This window comes from Pezoporus wallicus, unplaced genomic scaffold, assembly GCF_028554395.1.
Source record: "Pezoporus wallicus isolate ANWC-B61680 ecotype Strahan unplaced genomic scaffold, APGP_CSIRO_Pwel_v1 contig_5261, whole genome shotgun sequence".
Lineage (NCBI taxonomy): Eukaryota > Metazoa > Chordata > Aves > Psittaciformes > Psittacidae > Pezoporus > Pezoporus wallicus.
This window is the reverse complement of record NW_026642423.1, coordinates 1,410,796-1,429,636: the sequence shown is the minus strand read 5'-3', so window position 1 is coordinate 1,429,636 and position 18,841 is coordinate 1,410,796. Positions and strand designations below refer to the sequence as shown.

General features: G+C 56.4%; 2 protein-coding genes across 5 annotated transcripts; one reads left to right on the top strand and one right to left on the bottom strand.

Moving 5' to 3' along the window:
* Positions 1–974: 974 nt before the first annotated feature.
* RNF25 (ring finger protein 25) lies at positions 975–6,394 on the bottom strand. Of its 2 annotated transcripts, XM_057430205.1 has the most exons (10): positions 6,260–6,394; positions 6,096–6,170; positions 5,920–6,022; positions 5,755–5,822; positions 5,138–5,207; positions 4,940–5,011; positions 4,079–4,219; positions 3,524–3,613; positions 2,690–2,824; positions 975–2,585 (listed from the first exon to the last, which is right to left on the bottom strand). In XM_057430205.1, the coding sequence occupies exons 1-10, from the start codon at positions 6,295–6,297 to the stop codon at positions 1,875–1,877; spliced, it is 1,503 nt and encodes a 500-aa protein (XP_057286188.1). In that variant the 5' UTR covers positions 6,298–6,394; the 3' UTR covers positions 975–1,874. The 2 variants fall into 2 exon arrangements, with proteins under 2 accessions (XP_057286188.1, XP_057286189.1); XM_057430206.1 differs by lacking the exon at positions 4,940–5,011.
* A 394-nt stretch (positions 6,395–6,788) lies between these two features.
* On the top strand, positions 6,789–18,748 carry STK36 (serine/threonine kinase 36). Of its 3 annotated transcripts, XM_057430227.1 has the most exons (26): positions 6,789–6,888; positions 7,715–7,855; positions 8,566–8,643; positions 9,054–9,184; positions 9,432–9,681; positions 10,071–10,164; positions 10,423–10,592; positions 10,816–11,015; positions 11,095–11,221; positions 11,328–11,471; positions 11,713–11,892; positions 12,109–12,206; positions 12,563–12,668; positions 13,095–13,236; positions 13,474–13,601; positions 14,206–14,310; positions 14,531–14,629; positions 14,842–14,936; positions 15,240–15,303; positions 15,479–15,589; positions 15,741–15,815; positions 16,250–16,421; positions 16,833–16,980; positions 17,202–17,361; positions 17,629–18,375; positions 18,453–18,748. In XM_057430227.1, the coding sequence occupies exons 1-26, from the start codon at positions 6,805–6,807 to the stop codon at positions 18,642–18,644; spliced, it is 4,041 nt and encodes a 1,346-aa protein (XP_057286210.1). In that variant the 5' UTR covers positions 6,789–6,804; the 3' UTR covers positions 18,645–18,748. The 3 variants fall into 3 exon arrangements, with proteins under 3 accessions (XP_057286210.1, XP_057286211.1, XP_057286212.1); XM_057430228.1 differs by lacking the exons at positions 6,789–6,888; positions 9,054–9,184 and having other exon boundaries at positions 7,718–7,855; XM_057430229.1 differs by lacking the exons at positions 6,789–6,888; positions 7,715–7,855; positions 8,566–8,643; positions 9,054–9,184; positions 10,071–10,164 and having other exon boundaries at positions 9,506–9,681.
* The last annotated feature ends 93 nt before the right edge of the window (positions 18,749–18,841 follow it).

The window sequence follows — 18,841 nt, the reverse complement described above, 5'->3', positions numbered from 1 at the left end:
CCCAAGTTCACTCTGAGTTCCAAGGCAGAATTCCCATGCTCCAGACACTGGGGCCAGCAGCTTTCCTGCTGAGAGTAAGGCTGGCTCACTTGAGGAAGCCAAGGAGTTTCAGCAAAGGGCAGAGATCTTCCGTGTTTCTTCCAGTACGCCTCTGTTGGAGCACAGCATCTTCACAGGTGAAGGCAGGAGGCAGCAGCACAAGTACCAACATCAGATAAAGCTGGTACCTTTTCACCCAAGTGTGGACAGGCCACTCACCCAGAACCCAGGTGAAACAAGGACAGAGTGAGCACTGAAGCAAAATCAAGGCTCTCTTCAAGGAGCAAGGGCTCAGTCCTTGTTTCCAGCAAGGCATAACATCTGGTGCCGAGATCCCCAAGCCCAGGACAAGGAGGGGAATTAAAAAATAATGCTTCCGAGCATCAGGACTGAAGAGAGGCCAGTGTTGGAAATTTAAGCACAGAAGGTTCTTGAGCAGCAGCACAAGGACAAGGCCAGGTGTGAAGAACAGGGCAGGGTGAGAAAGACCCATCCAAGGATCCCATTGTGCACCCTTTATGTGCCAAAGGATCAGCCAGGCAGATGCAGCACAAATGCCCTCCCAGCTGGCATCAGCCCTTGGGTTCCCAGGGATCTCGCCCAAAGCTCTGGCACATCCATTGTAGCATGGCCAGTTTTGCACTCAGCAGGAGGAGGAAGACAGTAACAATCCACATATGGCCAAGAGTGGTGGGGGCACAAGGCACAAACAAGCGTGAAGGAATCAGTACTGTGAGACAGGGAGCTTACAGTGAGCTGGGCAAAGCAGGGACCATGGAGACCTCCAGCCACCCAGGAGTGCCAGGGGAAGGTCCCTGCCCTGGCCCCAGGTGTAGGCAGCAGGGAGGGCAGTGAGCAACACCAGGGATCACACCTTTGCTCTGAACAGCAAAGACCAGGAGGGAGAGAGGGCAGGGAAAACAAAGGGAGCAGGCTCTGGAAAAGAAGCAACAAATTAATTTAATAGCAGTATCCCACTTCAGAGGCTTGGGATTGCCCGTCACAGCTCTGGAGTGGGACACTGCTGAAATCTGTGCAGCAGAAGTAACTGCACCAAATTAGTTTAAACAACAAATCCCCGTTTCTTTGAAGCAGGGTCAGCTTGAAGATGAAAGTGAGTAAGAATATCCAAGACGTTGTGGCTTGTCTTCACTCTAAACTATGGTGAGCTCCAAGAGCAGCATGGCATTAGACGGGGATCCCAAAAGAGGTTGCAAAGCAGAGGGCTCTTCCCAGGTCTCTCCCATCAGCTTCTGCCTGCACAAAAGCAGCTGAACAGCAGTCAGGGCTGCAGCAGAAGCGATACTATCACCAAGAGACAGCAGTTCAGAAGGTGCTTTAGGAAGGAATGGGGGATACAGCAAGCTGAGCTCCAGGCTGCTGCCCTGGCACAGCCTCATCACTTGGCACCACTGCAGCTTTGCTGGGATGCTGACTTCCAGGGAAGGTCCTGCCACAACTCTGGCTCTGCTGTGGCACTGTGCTGAGCTCAGCGCATTTGCTCTGTAGGTATGCATGTTTCTTGACAGCTCACATACAGGGATAATGGCTGCATGTCCCTAGTCAAGGCTTCCTCTGTCCCCTGGGTCCTCCAAGACCAACGCTGACATGATTTGTCAGGATTCAGCTTCTCCAATGCTGGTGACAGGTCATGTCAGGATGCTTCACTCTGCACATATCCTAGGGACACTGCCTGTCCCAAGCTGTACCATATGCTAACTGCCTCATCCCTCTCCCAAGGGGTATAGTGTCTGCTTGCTACTGCTCCACCAAAACTTCACTATTCTTCCCAGAAATACCACCCCCGCCCCCAGCCCAGTTCCTCACCACTCCTGCTAGGAGCCACTCTCCTTCTCAAGATGGGCTTCTTGTCGTCCACTGGGCCTGAATGTCCCTTGTCCTCTTGGCACTCTGGGGTAGGAACCATGCTCCTGGGCTCTGGACCTCTCCCACCTCCCACAATCCCAGGACCTGTGGTGGCCCTGCCGGCTGGGAGCTGCTCTGTGGTCGAACACCAGTTTCTTCTCCCTGGACGGGGCCTCAGTCCCCTCCTCTGGGGTCCATCTCTCCACATCACGGTGCTCCTCTTTCAAGTCCACTGCCTCTGTTACTGGTGAGGGACCTTCAGGACACAATTCCTTTCTTTCAGCCAAGGCAGCAGCCCTGCTTCTGCTGTGAGGCTTTGTTAACTCCTGGCTGTGCTTCCCACTAGGTCGCCGCTCTGGTCTGTGGCTGAAGCTCCTGGGCCCCCTGGAGCCATGGAGCAAATGACCTGCTTCTTCTGCTGGCTCCTGCACAGCACTGCATGACTGCCTCCCCTGGCCTCTGGGGCCTGGCCTCTCCCCTCTGTACCTCTCCCTCTTACTTTGTTGCTCTCTAGGCACAGCAGGCTTCTCGGGCCGCCTGGGTTCTGCCCTGCCCTCTGGTACCCTGGGTGGCTCTGGAGCCGAGGCTTGGCTAGGTGGCTGGGGCACATCCACAGTGCTTGCACCCACTGGCAGCTCAGGGGCAGCGCCTGCTTGGCCTGCATTAACAGCAGCTGGAGGCTGAAAGAAAGAAACCAGCACTGAAGAAAGGGAGAGGGAAGTCCCACAGCACAGGACAGTGCTCAGCCCTACAGTCCAGGACCCCCCTGTGCCCAGTGCCATACCGTCTGGAGGCTAATGAAGTAACGGTTCCTCTCTGCTTCAGGGTCAATGATGCCCCCTTTCTCTTGCTGTCTCTTGAAAATTAAGCGCAGTTCTTCCTGATGCTGTAGTGTCTTGGCATCGGGCTTGTATGGCTCCTGAACGACAGAAAGCAAGGCAGGCTAAGGGTTCTCTCCACACGTAGCATGGATCAGCAGCTGGCAGTGCTAAAAGCAACTCCCCAGACCCTCCTTTGATTGCACGTGAAATCTGTGTACACTGGCATAGCTGTTGGCATAACTTGCGTGTGCTCTGGTTCCAAATTAAGGGGTTTTGTTTGTGTCTTAGGGAAATTAAGGCCAGGTTGGATGGGGCTTTGAGCCACCTGGTCTAGTAGATGCCCCTGCCCAAGGGCCTATATGGTCTTTAAGGTCCCTTCCAACCCAAACCATTCTACAATTCTAGGAACAGCGGTAGAGCTATTCTTAGCTAGGATTCTTAGATAGTAGTAGAGCATGCTGGTGCAGACCCACTGTTCATGCAGTGACTGCCTTGGGATGTCCTGCTGTGGGACAAGATACAGAGCAGCTACACGTAGGTCACTCTCCCAACCCTGATTATGTCCCAGTGAATACAGAGACATTGTCCATGGCAGAATCACCTCTCCCCCAGCACATCTGCTCAAGACTCAGGGCGATACAACCAAACATGTGCTTTGTGGACACATCTAAGAGACAGAACTGCTAGGTTTTGTGAACTGTCCTTTGGATGGGCCATCTAGAAGGACCTGACAGTGTACATTCATTCATCTGTTATGATGCCCAAGCTGAAGTGGGCACGTGAGCCCCATCTCTTACCAGTGGGTGCTGCGGTGGTGGTGCTGCCTTCAGAGCACTGAGATCATAGATGAGGGTCTCCCGGCACACAGGGCATTGCACACAGACTTCCTGCAGGAAGCAAGAGGTGATACCAAACCCTGGCTGCAACCCAGCTCAAGCACTGCAGTGGGACCTGACACACCATTTCAACGCCTGCTTGGGCAGGTTTTATCACCCCCGAATACAGGTGATCATGTTTATCCTGCTGCAAAACCCTGCAGTTCAAGGATTAGGGAAGGAACTCTCTTTTCCAACTCCTCTGTTTCCAGGAGTCCAAAGGTGTGACTTCCCTGCCCCTCACACAGCAGGCCCTGACCCAGAGATACAACAAACCAGCTGCTAAAGTACTAAAAGCTCATGAGGTGATTTTGGTTGGAAAGGGCCCTTGGAGATCACTTGGTCTAATCTCCATTCTGATTCTCAGCATGGGCACAGCACTGATGATGCAGTGATTGCTCCATGTAACGAAGGGGATGATGGATATGTCATGAGGGCCTGTGCAGGTGCGAGGGGAGGGAGCCCAGGGCCTGGTACCTGTTTGGGGGATAGTGCCAGGTGCTGTTCTCTCTCCTCCTGCTGCATAAGGATCTCTTCCTCCATGTGCTGGGCATAGCGGGCCAGGCAGTGGGAGTGGAAGTAGTGGTAGCACTGGGTCTTTGTGAAGGCTTCTCTCTCCTGCAGAGAGCAAAGGGCACCTTTAAAGGCTTTCCAAGCATAGGGCTGAGGTAGGTTTTCATTCCCACATCAGTGCTGGCAATGGGGAACTAAGGCAACTGCTGGCAGAGCCACACAACATCTGCTGCTGGGCTTCATCTCTACTTTCTCAAGCCCTACCATGACACTGCCTCCTGTTCCGAGTGTGAGAAACACTCCTAATGTCAAGATGCAAAGTTTTGGTGACTGATTTCTCTGCATGTGTTCCTGTGTAAGCAGCAATCTTCCCACCTAATGTGTTTTTCCTAGGCAGGCACTGCCTCTTTCCTTGCAACCCAGACAAGGCTAGCTCCCTGGTCCTAGAGACCTCAGCACCTGCACAGATGCGTTCCAGTCCCTCCTGACTGCCTGTGTGCTGAACTCCAGGTGAGGTGTGACCAACACAGGGAAGCTGAGATGCACCAGCAACTATCCCCAGCCCCTACTCACTCCTTTAGAGACACCCTGGCATCACTTGCTGCCCCTTTGCCCTGTTTCTGTATATGGTCATCTTCAGGCTGATGGGGAGAGTATTGTGTATCACCTCAGGAATGTTTAAGCTCAGCAGGCTCACCTACAGATCAGGAAGCATGGGGCTGTTGAGGCACACCCTAGTCAATATCTCAGGCTTTGAGGTCTTGGCTCTCCATTCTCCTACCTCACTTCCCAGCCAGCCTGCAGGGCCAGGAGACACATGCGTACCTGGAATCCATAGAGGCAGATCACACACTGGCCATGAGGAATGTTGTTGTCAGTAAGAATTTCCTTCCCCTTCTGTGGAAGCATTAAGGAAAACATTTTACCCACTGGCCTGCCCACGGGCTCAGGGCTGCCGCACCCCTTTGGCAGTCGGGTACCAGTGTCTGTAGCTGGTCACCCCCAATCTTCCCAAACTCTCACCTCAATCAGTTCATAGAGCACCTCTGTCCCCAGCCTGACTTCAGCGATGCTTCTGAGGGTCTGGGAAATTCTACAGCAAAGCAGCAGAAATGCTTAACATAAGTTTAGCTATACCTTTTCACTGTCCCACGTACCTGTCATCCTGCCATGATGACAACAGGAAGAAACAGACCGCTGGCCTTTAGGCTTTGCCTGCACCGTGGGACAGGCATACATGCACAAACTTATTCATGTTCTTCTGGCTCCCCAGAAGCTGGGGCTCAGGAGGCTTTTGTCCTCACAGGACTTGCAAGAAGAGATTTGCTGACTGCCTTGGCTCCAGCTCAGCCAGCACCCTTCTTTTCTAGTGAATCTTGGACTTCCTTTATCTGATGGCAGTCCTTGCAAACGCTCTGCTGCACCAAGGACAGTAGCACAATGGCAACAATGGGCTGCCCAAGAACTCAGCTTAGTCCTGTCTCTGTCAAAGTAAGACCAATAGCTTCAGGTCCCTGGGATTTAGGGACCTGTATCCAGCTGTTCATCGGCCACAGGGAGCCATGTGAATTTGAGGAAGGCTTTTCCACCATTCTGCCTCCCAGGCCTCCAGAGGGAGGAATCACCCTCCCGGCACTCACTTGTGAATTTGCTCATCTGACAGACCCCGCGGGTTCTTGATTGAGATTTCCGGAGCTTTATTGGGATACTAGGAAAAAACAAAGAAACACCCAGAGCACAACAAGAAAGGCGAAAGGCACGGGGCGGGGGAAAGGGAACGCTGGGGCGGGGAGGACGCACCCTACCTGTGGGGGCACAGCGAGCACCAGGGTGAAACAGACGTACTGGGAGTCCTGGTCCTGCGCCGTGGCGGGGTGCAGGGTGATGCTGAGTTCCCACGCTTCGCACCTGCGGGGCAGGCGGAACTGAGCGGCAGTGGCCCGGGGCGGGCAGGACGGGATACGTGGTCAGCGGTACGTACCTGCCTTGCCCGCGCACCACCCGCAGCTCCTCCAGGTAGATGGACTCCAGCACCTCCACCTCCGGCGGCAGCGCCCTGCGGGGAGCGGGCGGGGGTGAGGCCACCGGCCCCAGTGGAATGGGACTGCGGGGCAGCCGTACTGGGGGGGGGGGTGTGTGAGTTACCAGTCCGTTGCCTCCGACTCCTCACCGGCCGCCGCCATCTTGCAGCGCGCCCCGGAACCGGAACCTCAGCGAGGGCGCAGGCGCGAGAAAGGGTTGCTAAGAGACGCCAGGCGGCGACGGGTCCGGGAGTGGCCGGGTTGGGTCGCGGCGGGAGCGGGGCCGGGCGAGGCGAGGCGACGCGACGGCAGGTACGGTCCGGTCCACCTGGGGGGCTCCACTCGTGGGCTTCCATCCGGGGCCTGGGTCTCTTCCTGCCGTGGGGACTGCAGTTGGAGTCGCGGCCGAGACAGAACCCTGAGGACACCCGCCCTGGGACCGCGCCCAGGGTGCAGCCCCGATGCTAGGGGAGGCCCCGGCCCTTGGGATTGGGCTCGTAGGGGGTGGAGCTCTGCTTGCCCTGCGCTGGCACTGCTTCTTGCAGCTGGAGTTGGTGCCTCTCGGCGGCCGGTGGCGGAGGGCGAGAGGAGGAGGAAGAAGGCACAGCTCTCATCCTTACCGGCCGCTCTGCTTCTGCAGCTCGGCGGCTCCCTGTCCGGGCGCCCGCCATGGAGAAGTACCATGTCCTGGAAATGATCGGCGAAGGCTCCTTTGGGCGCGTGTACAAGGGGCGCCGGAAGCACAGCGCCCAGGTGAGGAGAGAGGCATCGGGGGAGAGGGCCGGTGCTGGCACTGGGAACTGGTTTCTGGTGGCTGTGGGTTCCAGGCCCTGCCAGGCCTTCGGGACTCGGCACTCGTTCGTTTTTGTGCTGATCTCCCTGGCCAGCTCCTAGTGGCGCAGTCATCCAGGTTCAGGGGACCTCAGGAGTCCTCAATTCACTCCTTGCTCAAAGCAGAGCCAGCACTAAATTCAGTGAAACCTCAAGGACAAACACCCCACAGCCAGTGCTTGGCTATACTTACAGTGAATAGATTTTACTTATATCAAAATGAAGCTACCCTGTTTCAGTTTGTAATCCCTGTGTCATCCTCCTGTGTGCTTTATCCCCTCACCATCCTGGTGGCTTCTGCTATAACTGCTCCAGCCTGTTGATGTCTTCCTGGCCATGTTACTGCAGTGTGGTCTAAGAAGTTTCAAATAAAGGGCAATAATCACTTCCCTCCAATTCCTGCTGTTGATATAGCCCAGGGTGCTGCTATTGGCCCTCACTGCCATGGCACGCTGCTGGCTCGTGTCAGGCTGGCTGTCCACCAGTATCTGTAGGTCCTGTCCTATGTTTCTGGCAATCCTAGTTTTGATTGTGCTCACTGATTAGTTTTCTTGGCTTTTCATGCCAGTGTGCGTAGTACTGAGACCTGCATTGATGTGCAAGGGCATGGGGAAAGCCCTGGCTCCAGTGAATAAATGTTTCGTTTGGTGTGTTCGGCTGGGAAATGCTGAGTCCTGTTTGGGTGACATGAGGCCCCTGCCAGGGTGGGCAAGAGCATGGTCTGATCCCAGCTTTGCCTGTTTGAAAGGTGGTGGCCTTGAAGTTCATCCCCAAGGTGGGGCGGTCTGAGAAGGAGCTGAAGAACCTGCAACGAGAGATCGAGATCATGAGAGGCCTCCATCACCCCAACATCATCCAGATGCTTGACAGCTTTGAGACTGACAAGGAGGTGAAGGGGATTACTCTGGGCAGATGCTTTTGCTTGACAGGGCAGGGGGACAAGGGCTTCCCCCTGCTGCCATAGGGATGTCCTTCCGGGGTGATGCTGGTGACACCCTTCCAGGACCTGGTCAGTGTTTTTCAGTGTGTGGTGCATGTGGAGTCAGCACCTATCTGGGCTGTGTGGGGTGCACTAAGAGATGAAGGAGCTGGGCAGGGGTGTGTGGTGTAAGAGGGGTTTGGGATCACAGGGTGAGGGTGACTCTCCAGTCACCTCATCAGTCTCTTCAAAGACTGACTTCACTATTTTAAACCCTCATGGAGAGAGTATAAGAAAGGGACTGAAGACTGTGCTATGGGACATGGGGGCATGAAATATAGTAATTGGGCAGCAAAATCAAAACAAACTCAAGGGAATGATTCTGCCCACCTGGATCGGAAGTACCATTCTGGGCTTGTCTTGTCCTTTCCTCTTCCCTGGTTTCTGCTGGCTGTCCGAGATAAGGACAACCACAAGGCCTCTGAGTGCCAGGCCCTTGCTGCGGTGCAGCTGTGGGTGCTCTCTCCCATCTCAGATCCCAGCCCAAGCTGACAGGCTGTGCACGATGACACTCCAGCATATCCCTCAGTTTTCCTACCCTGCTGTGTCCTGGTCCCCAGGGCATGGTGGGGATGGAGCTGGGTGAGTGCCTGATTTGACCACACTGCTCTTCCCTCCAGGTGGTGGTGGTGACTGACTACGCAGAGGGGGAGCTCTTCCAGATCCTGGAGGATGACAGGACTTTGCCTGAGGACCAGGTGACTGTCACAGGGTTGGCCACACAGTGTTTGCTGCAGGATGGAGAGAGCAGGATTTGTCTGCCTGCAGGTAGTGAATCTCTGCTCTGGAACAGGAGTGCCTCAGGGGCTTTACCTGGCAGAGCTGCTGAAGGGGGTGAGGAGGGGGCCAAGTTGCACTGGGGGACATTGTGGTCCAGCAGGGACCTCAGTTTCCCTGTTCGCTCACCAAGGATCACAGCACGAGGCTGCTGCCTCAGCCATCAGTCTGCTCCAAGGAACTGCGGCCCCACAACCTGGGCTGGTCCTGGCTCCAAACAGGGCAAGGGTAGAAGTGGGGATACTGGGGGAGCCAGGCCATAAGGGAGCCCATGTCTGTGCCAGCTGGTGGCACCATGGGAAACAGGGTGAGGCTGCCATGTCTCCTACAGGTCCAGACTATAGCTGCCCAACTGGTATCTGCTCTCTACTACCTGCACTCCCACCGCATCCTGCACCGCGACATGAAACCCCAGAACATCCTCCTGGGCAAAGACGGCGTTGTCAAGCTCTGTGACTTTGGGTGGGTTCTGGGGCCAGCTTGAGGGGGACACTTGGCCTTAGGGCAGTCAAGGGGTGTCCTGTGTGCTGTAGAGGAGGAAGGGGGAGTGTGGAAGGGGACCTGGATTCTGTGCATATTTAGAGGTTGAGCAGGGATGGGATATTTTGGATTTCAGAGGGGAGGGGTGTTGGTGATCTCATAGGGATCTCCCTGGGAGTGCAGTGGATATTTCAGACTGAACCAGCCATTTGTGCTTTGATCTGAGCAGGTTTGCCCGTGCCATGAGCATTCACACCATGGTGCTGACCTCCATCAAGGGCACCCCACTGTACATGTCCCCTGAGCTGGTGGAGGAGCGGCCGTACGACCACACAGCGGACCTGTGGTCTGTGGGCTGCATCCTGTATGAGCTGTTTGTGGGCACTCCTCCCTTCTACACCAGCAGCATCTTCCAGCTCGTGAGCCTCATTGTCAATGACCCTGTCAAATGGCCTGTGGCCATGAGCCCAGTCTTCAAGGTAAGGGGAAGGCCCTGCCTGTGGGGTGAGATCCCTTAATGCAGTAGCAGCTTTGGTCTCCCATGCTGCCCTGGTGGGTCACTCTTAGGTTTTACATCCTAAGAGGGATTTCAAAACATAGACAAGGGGTGAGAGAGGGGCCCCCTGGGAGGGGGACCCTTATCCCTGCTGTTCATAAGGTGGGAAATGGGCTGACAGCATTTACTGGATTGGGAAGAGAAGTGTCTTTCCATCTGCCCTAAGCACCGGAGCCCCCCACTTCTTTCTCAGAGCCAGGCAGGGAACACAGCCCTGCTTTGAGCTCTTAGTGGGGCAGACTGGTGGGTACACTGTGCTCACTAGTGGGTGCTGAGCATGTGCCATGGATCCTGTGTTGTGCTGTGCTGTAGAGCTTCCTGCAGGGACTGCTAATGAAGGACCCGCGCCACCGCCTGTCATGGCCAGAGCTGCTCTCTCACCCCTTCATTGCTGGATGGGTTACTGGTGAGTACCAGCTCTTTTCCCACACTGGCTAGGTCCTTTTTTTTTCTTCCTGCTTGAAGGATGCCCTGCTATTTTTACTGCCTTGGTCTTTGCCTCAATCCTCTCAGCTTTCTTCAAGCACTGGCCCCTAGCTCATGTGCTGGGCTTGCTCTGGGTCCTTTAAGATCCCAGGAGAATCCCAGGGGAATCTCAAAGCTGATCACTCTCCCTGTGTCCCAAGGGAGAGCTGCTGCTGAAGTTCTCCCCTCACCTCCCCAGTGATTGATGACACAGAAGAGCATGGAATCTCAAATCCCTTCACCACTAAGCCATCTCCAGAGCTGCAGGCCCTAAAGGAGCAGCAAGCCCATTCTGTGGCTCCCAGGAGTGGCCAGTCCAAGATCCTGAGAAAGGCCCGGCAGAAGGTGGCTGAGGAGGCACAGAAAAAGGTAGAGAAAAGCATGGGATTCCCCTGGCTGTGTCCCACAGTCAGGGCAAAGGAGGGCTACTGAAATGGGACCTGGGCGAAAAAGATAGAGGGTACCTGCGTCAGTCTGGGGTATCAGCCACATACAATGCAAGATGTGGGGTCCTCGGGGTGGTGGGCTCTAGGGGACTCACTTGGCTGACTGAGTAACCCTGCCCTGACCAAACTGCTGTGCTGTCACTCAGGGACAACCGCAGGCAGGTGATGCATCTACAAAGGCCCAAGGCAAAGGATGTGCAGGGCATAGTGCCAGAGCAGCCCCAAGAAAGGCAGCCCTTGGACAGGGGGACCCACTAGCTGCCCCTGATGAGAAGAAACCTGATGTCCTACAAGGAAAGAGCATCATGGCAGAGTGGAAACTGAAGGAGCCACCTCCCAGCCCATGGTGAGGGAGGGCTAAGGCTGGGACAGGAGGAAGAGGGCAAGGCAGGATCATTCACTGACTGTGCTGTTTCCTTGGCTAGGGAGCAGAGCATCACTCGAGACTATGACCGGGAGTTTCCTGGAGCAGGTTTCCGTTCACAGCCTTGGGCTGGCAGGGCAGAGGCCCAGGGCAGGCACAGCATTGAGGCTGTGGACCTGGAGAGTGAGGTAAGGTGATGTCTTGTGGTGAGGACAGCAGGGCCCAGTCCCCTGGCTGGTATAGACACCCTGAGGCAGGCAGGGTCTGTGGCACCAATCCTCTCTCTGTGATCAGGAGCTGGAGAGTGATGAGGAGTGGCAGCATCTGATCGAGACCACCGAGCCATCAGCCATGCAGCTGAGAATACCACTGAGTCTCCTGAGAGACCCAGCCTTCCGGCACCGTATCCAGGCCCGCCTGGCAGACTGTGCTCAGCAGGTGAGTGGTGTGTGGCCCATCCATGACTGGGGACATGGATGCTGCCTTCTTCCCCAGGATTGGGTTGGGAACACTGGGAGAGTCCTCAGTCCAGCCAGCAAGAAGATCGTCTGCTTCTCCAGGAGCTGGAGGCACTTAACTTCCCATCTGCTCCTCTGCTGTCTCCTCCCTAAATGGGTTGAAGGGCTGCCCATGGCTGACAGTCAAAACCGCTACTGACCATGAGCTTCTCTGTGTCCAGGTGCTGGAAGGGATGCTGGAGGGAGCCTCCCATCTCCGTCCCGTGCTGCGTGTCATAGGCAACCTCCTGGCTACCCGGTGTGACTCTGAGCTGCTGGACCACTTCTGCCGAGAGCTGAATGTGCCTCTCTCCCTGCTGCATCTAGCCAAGCAGATCCTAGAGAGCGGTAAAACCAAGCAGGTGACTGTAGGACTCCTGAGAAATTTGAGCTTCTTCCAGCCCTGCAGGGTGCTGAGGAGGCCCTTGTGCCCTGATAGAGCTGGCTCACAGGACCAGTGCCTCTTCCAGGCACCCTTAAGAAATGGGAGGTCCTGGCAGGGAAGGATCCTGCTGTGGTGGTGTTGGGATGGCCAGAGGACAATCCTCACTTGCTGTTTTTTTTTCTGGATCCTGCAGCAGCCCTGGTGTATCACAGTGCTGACAGACCTCATCATGGTGACCACAGTGTATTTCAGCAGTGAATGCAGTCCAGAGGAGAGTGGGCAAAAGGACAGGTAGGGACAACCCTTTGTGCTCTGAGGTCTCTTGTGGCCACTCTGGGGACCCAGCAGCAGGCGGAGGGGTGGTGTTCATACACCGTGGCTGGAGGTGTCTCCTTGGGGAACCGCTGTGCACTAGGTTCTTCATGCCGTATTGCTGTGCTTACAGAGGAGTGCTTTCCTTGAGTGGGGCTAATTAAGGGGAAGGCTCAGCTGACTGGAGTCCAGTTGTGCTGACTACTGACATCAGCTCACAGTGCTAGTGTATGCTGCCTGCTCCATTAGCCAGGGCCATAGGGGCTGGTCAGATCCTGTCCTAACAGCCAGGGCCATGTTTCTATGCTCTCCTCTGCCCTGGATGCCTCCCCCAGCCTGCAAGCCTTCCAGGAGAGTGCTGCCTGCTTCCTATCCCTGCTGCCGGAGCTGCTGGCTGACCCAGCTGACAGCGAGATGAGACTCTGCCAGCAAAGCCTCCTGGTAAGCATGCCACTGTCTCCCTTCTCCTGACACCTCCCACAGAGACAGAAGCTGTGGGGCTTGGGGTGTGCGTGGAAGGGGGGCTGCAGGCTGAGGGCTCTGCTCCCAGCAGTGGGGTCTGGTGCATTCTTTGTCAGGGCAGACTGTCTCGCCCACTAGGGTTTCTTTTTGGGATCATATACATAAAGGAGGTCTCTGAGAGGGCAGATTCCCTGGCTCTGTTCCTCCTTGTGTACCCCTTTCATCCAGCTTGCATATGCATGTGGCTTCCACACAGTGGCTGGAGAGGACACTTAGTGGTCCATGAAGCTCCAGCACGAGTCTTTCTCCCATCTCTGCTGTTCCCCCACAGTCTCCTCCCCCATTGTCCTTCTCTCTCCTCCCACCCTCAGTTTGCAGTGATGGCAACCCCTGTGTCTCCCCCAGTGCTTCACCCTGCTCTGTGAGAGCCTGGATGCGACATACCACTCTGTCGCTGCCTGCTTTTATGCCAGCCTGCGAGAAGATCATCAGCCCCTGCTGAACAGACTCCTTCAGGGATCCATCCCAGAGCAGCTTGCTCTGCGAGGTAGCAGTGACAGCAACACCCCACATTCTCCTTCCTGTCCTTGGGCTCCCTCAGAGCACTGACTGCTATTGCAGTCCTGTTAGCCAAAGGAGATGGATGAACTGCTGCTAACCAGGTCTCTCTTCTGCTCTCCCTCAATCCCAGATCTCATCCCCCTCATGCCACAAGCCTGACTTCTCCTCTCTTGTTCTCCAAACTCATCCTGCATCCCTCACCTTGCACTCTGTCCCTGTGCAGGTTCAGCAATGGAGGCCAAGTCAGCCCATGATCAGAGCCCACATCTGGCAGACCTCTTCATGGCTGCACTGGCTGCTGCCTGCAGCATTCCATTGGAGAGGAACAGCTGTCGGGAAGCCAAGCAGCAGGTCAGGCCAATTTTCTTTGCAGGGTGAGGAGGTGTGGTCCCCACAGGGGCAGCAGCCCTTTCCCGGAGAAGCTCTTTTTCTGTGTTAGAGTGGAGAGCTGTGATCCTCTGGCTTTGGTGGCTGCAGGGCTGGCATTTGCAGGATGCTCCTCCCCAGCCAATAGCAGAGCTTTAGGAGTCTAAGGATTCCTAAATCAATGAAGAGACTCACACCTACAATCTGAACTGTGGGATGGGCTACTTAAAGAACTAGGCAATGCAGAGAAAACATGGAGAGTTCTTAAATGACAGTGATATGAACTGCAGGAAGTCTGAAATTGAATGGGACAGTGAGAGGGGGAAAAGGAAACTACAGATTTACATTTGATCCTTTAACTCAACTCTGAGTTAATGGAGAGGGGAGCAGAGGAGGAATCTTACCTGGTGCATCTCTGCACCTGTACATCAAAGCCGGGCTGGGTTATGGCAGATAGGCATCTCTGTGAATGCACACAACATGCAGGAAGCAGATGCCTTCTTTTATTAACTTGTTGCTAGCATTAAACTCCTTAAAGTTTGTGCAGTGCTTCAGATGCCCAGGGTGCAAACCAGGCTGATTTCTGCAGGTTGCTCAGCAGGTAGCTGAAAAGCTTATGAAGGAAGAGAGCCGACAGCTTGGGAGACTGCTGGGGAGACTGGAGCACCCAAGCTGCTCCTTGAATGTGCTGAAGGTAAAGGCCCTGTCCATTTGTTTGGCTGTGCCCAGAGGTCCTGGACCTTTGGACTGGGCTTAGGAGCATGGCGAAGAGGGAACTGTGGGCTCAGCCCCCAATGACCCCCATCTCCCTGGTGTCAGTTGTTGAGTAAATGAACCCATGGTAGCCATGGGGTGTGACTGGGATGGGCCCTGTCCCCAGGGTTTGATATGCGTCTTGCCCCTCTGCCTTGCAGATCCTCTATGCTGGCTGCCATGTCAGCCTGAGCCTGTGCCAGCACCTGGGCAGAAGCCAGCGACTGTGGCGTTCCCTCATGCAGCTCTCAAAGGGCGAGGTAGGACTGACCACAGTGCCAGTGGCAGGGCAGGAGTGTGGGCAAGCAGGACTCATTCCTTTGAGCACTGCTCAGACCAGCTGGGGAATGTGTGGGGAGAAGAGTCTGGGGGAGCCTAGTCTGCAAAGTGCAGTTCTCCTCCAAGGTCTGGAAACATACCCTCCTCCCCTTGCAGCCTTGCTGTCCCTCTGTGACTCCTGCTCCCTTGGCAGGTCCCCATGGCAGAGGTGGCCCGGGGGGCAGCCTGTGAGGCCTCTCTATACCTGCTGGCCCTGCTCACCCTGCAGCTCCAGATCTCCCCTCCCAGGTAAGCACACACTTTCACTCATGGGTGGGAGAGGAATGTGCCCTGCCCTGAACAGTCCTCTGTCCCACTCCCTGCCCAGAGCTGGGCTTCTGCTCCCACTGATCCCTGTGATCTGGACACACCAGCAGTGTGGGTGGGTGCTGGGGAAGTGGTGAGGCCCCAGTGTGGAAGAAGGTGCTGTGAATCAGGGCTCACTCGTGCAAGGTGGCTGCTTTCCAGCCTTGGGGGTATTTGGATGCTGCTGCTCTGTGGGATGTGAAGGTGTGGGGACACAGGGCTTCTCTCCTGGTCCCTGTGTTTCAGGCTTGAGGAGGTGGTTACCCTGGCTGTGGATCACATCACCCACTCTCCTGTCATCTCCCTTGTGGTGAGTCTGGCCACCCTGCCAGAGCAGTCCCCTAGGGTCCTTCAGAGCCCTACGTCGCATTTCGGTCTTGCTGTTGCTTTCACTCAGGGTTGGATGGGGCTGAGGGATAAAAAGTCAGCACCTGAGTGAGCAGATGGGAAAGTCCCAAGGGTGCTGAGCAATCCCTGTCCCACAGGGGGCTGCAGCATTCCTCCTGGCACAGCTCAGTCAGCATGGGGTTGCCTTGGAGCTCAGAGGAAAAGAGATCCTACTGGTGGTGACAAATGCACTGACAGCACCTGCTGAGGTATGGGATAGTGACAGAGGAGCGGGGGAGCCGTGCTGTCACCCTCCCGTGGAAGTGGGGGGACAAAGACAGACTCACAAGGGTGCATGTATGATGCTGCTGCTCTCCGACCTAGCAGCTAGCTGTAGCTTGCTCCTGCTCTCTCTTACAGCTGCAGCTCCCCCCACCAATGGCTGCTGGTCTCTATGATGGGCTCTTTTTCCTCCTACTGAAGCTCCTTGCCCAGGTACCAGCTGCTAAATCTCCCTTTGCCTGGTCTCTGCTAAAAGGTGTGGTGGCAAAAAGGCCTGAATGTGGATCTGTAATGGAGGCTGAGGCAAACCAGGGAACTGGGCAGCTTTGGCTGAGCTGAGTAACCCCAAGAAAGTTGCCTAATGTCCCTGGGTTAGCTGTGGAGTTCTGAAGTGCTGGTGGGAGAGTGGCAGGCAGAAAGAGGTGATTCATGGGCACACTGGAGTGGGAGAGGGTAGGAATGCCCTGGGACTGGCACCATCAGCAAGCGCAGGAGGGCGGCCAGCTGCCTGCCCCCTCACCTCCCCTGGGCTGTGTCTGTCCAGGCTTGACCTTCCCAGGAACATGAGGCTGGCAGAGCCAGGGACCAGAACCCTGGGAAGCCATGAGGACTGTAAAGCCCTCTGACATCTGCCTCCCCACCTCTAGGAGGACATGGCCATGGAGCAGGGCTTTGCTGCCTCAGAGCTGTGGACTGTGGTGTGGCAATGTGTCGCTGTGGTGCTTTGTGCGGGCAGCAACCAGGCAGCACTGGAGAGAGAGTCCATAGGGGCAGGTCACCCCACAGCAGAGCCAGACTGGAACCTCCTCTCCCCTCAAGGTAAGAGCTGTGGGACAGCAGGGCTTCTGCCCTGGACCCTGCTTCACATCCTGCCCTCAGACTTGCCCCTGTTTCTCCCCATCCACATCTGATCCCTAAGACCAGAGGACTTAGGGGGCTTTTCCTGAGGATTGCTGTTATCCTCTGGGGAGAGAGGACTGCTCAGGCCTGTGCTGTGCCCAGTCGGCAGTGGTTCAGCTGAGCTGGCTGTGGGGGAACAAGAAATACTGTGCTGCAGGGAATGTTCATCCTGGCAGGTGTGATCACTGTGGATGGAGACTGGTCTGGTTTTTGGCAGGGAAGCATTGAAGCACCCCTGAAGCAGCCTTGAGGAAGTACAGGCAGACAGAAAAAAGGAGACTTTTCAGCCTTCTCTGGTTTTGCCCCTCTGTTGTGCTGTTTCCCCTGCAGGCACCCTGCTCTTCCTTAGCCTGGCCCTCTTTGTCTTCACTCGTGAGTCCCATTGGTGCCTGATGCAGCTCACCCCATCCCATGGTGTCCTCATGGTGACACTGAAGAGGCTGCTGTCCCCTGGCTTCCTTGCATGCCTGGCACAGACGTGAGTTGCAGGGAGGGCTGGAGTGGGCAGAGCTCAGCCACAGAACAGGGCTTGGACACAAGCATGCAGAGGGTGGAGAGATTCCTGACCTGGAACTTGCAGGGCACAGATTAGCTGCAGAGTCTCTCTTTAGTGCCTGGCATGGGGAATGCTCTCTGGCTCTTGCCCTGGTGTTTTTCCATTCACCTGTGTATTAAGCCCTCTCTCTCTAACACATTCAGGCAAGCAGGGGAGGATGGGGACCCTGAGCTTGTCCCAGCTGTGGTGATCAAGGCCTGCCAGCTCCTCTGTTGCCCTTTTGCCCTGGAAGTGGATGGAGATGCCTTAGCACTGGTCACAGAGGCTGTGAGAGACTCTCAGATCCCAGCCCAGCTGCTGCAGGTACCCTCTTGGCCCTGCGTTTCTCTTCCCCCACACACACTGCGGAGCCAGCTCTCCACACTGCAGCCCCTGATGCGTGGCACCATTTCACACCATGCTGGCAGTTCCTGTGCACACAGAGATGTCACATAGATGCCATGCAGCCCTCAGAGCAGCTTGCCCAGCAGCTGAGCTCTGCTTATCTGCTGGCCGCCTTCAGTGGGTGCTGGACTTGGCCCATATATGAGGACACTGCACTCAGCGCTGCTGTCTCTCCTTTCTCCTTAGGTCTGCTCTTGCCATCTGCCTTTCTCATACACTGAGCTCCCCATGAGCCTCTTGTGCCACCTTGTTGTGTCTGATGAGGAGGTCATAGACCAACTGGTGAGGGAAGCTGCTGCTTCAGAGCACGTCGCTGCCTTCTTGACATCTGTCTTGTTTTCAGACAGCCTCACACTCACAACTGACCTCCTGTCTCTCTTGACCCATGTGGCCCGGGCCTACCCAGAGCACCTGCCCTTTCTCCAGAGGATTCTAAGGGGCTTGGATGTGGCTGACCAGCCACTTACACACCTGCTTTACCACCAGCACCACCTAATGCGGGCCAAAACCTGCAACCTGCTGGGCAACCTGCTCCGACACAGCCATGGCTTTTCCCAGGTGCTGCAGAGCCACCCTGGTTTGCTGGAGAGCCTGTTAGTGTGCCTGGCCGACCCGGAGGAGAGTGTGCGCAGGGAGGCCAGCTTTGCAATGGGCAATGCTGCTTACCACCCGTGCTGCCCAGCCGGGGCCCTGGGCCAAGCCGTGCCCTGGCTGATACGGCTGCTGAGTGACGTGCAGGCTAGGACATGCTGCAACGCGGCCTCAGCCCTCGGCAACCTGGGCCAGCACTGGGAAGAGCTGGGGCAGCTGCTGCTGGAGAGTCAGGCCCCACACATCCTGCTGGAGGTGGCCTGCCGGGACCCCCGGGACAGCGTGCGGGAGGGAGCCCTGGCTGCACTGCGGACCCTCAGCCAGCACCCCGGGACCCAGCAGGTACCGCATGGGGACCCCGGTGCTGCAGGGACAAGGGTCCCGGCTGGTGGGTGACTGTCCCTCTCTTTGCTCCGCAGGTGCTGCTGTCCCTGGGAGCCCGTGAGAAGCTGGCCGCGCTGGCCAGCGGCAACTTGCAGCTCGCTGCTGGTGGCTGCCTCCGGCTGCCTTCTGCTCGGCACTGCAAGAAGCTCCTCTGCCTCTTGGCCGCTGCGCACCGCCCCTCTGGACCCCTCGATCCCGGAAGGGCAGCAGTCCCGCACTCGCGGTGAGGGCTGGCACCTGGGCTCAGCCTGGCGCTGCCTTCGGCGGGACGGGACAAACGCTTCTTCCTTCCTTCTCCTCGGGCTCCAGTCCCGACCGCCCGTGGGTGCCATTTTGTGGGGCTGTCCCACCCGGCCAACTTTACCGGGGCCCTCGCCGTGGGAAGCCCCTCCTGAAAAAGTGCCTGTAGACGTCAACAAACCGC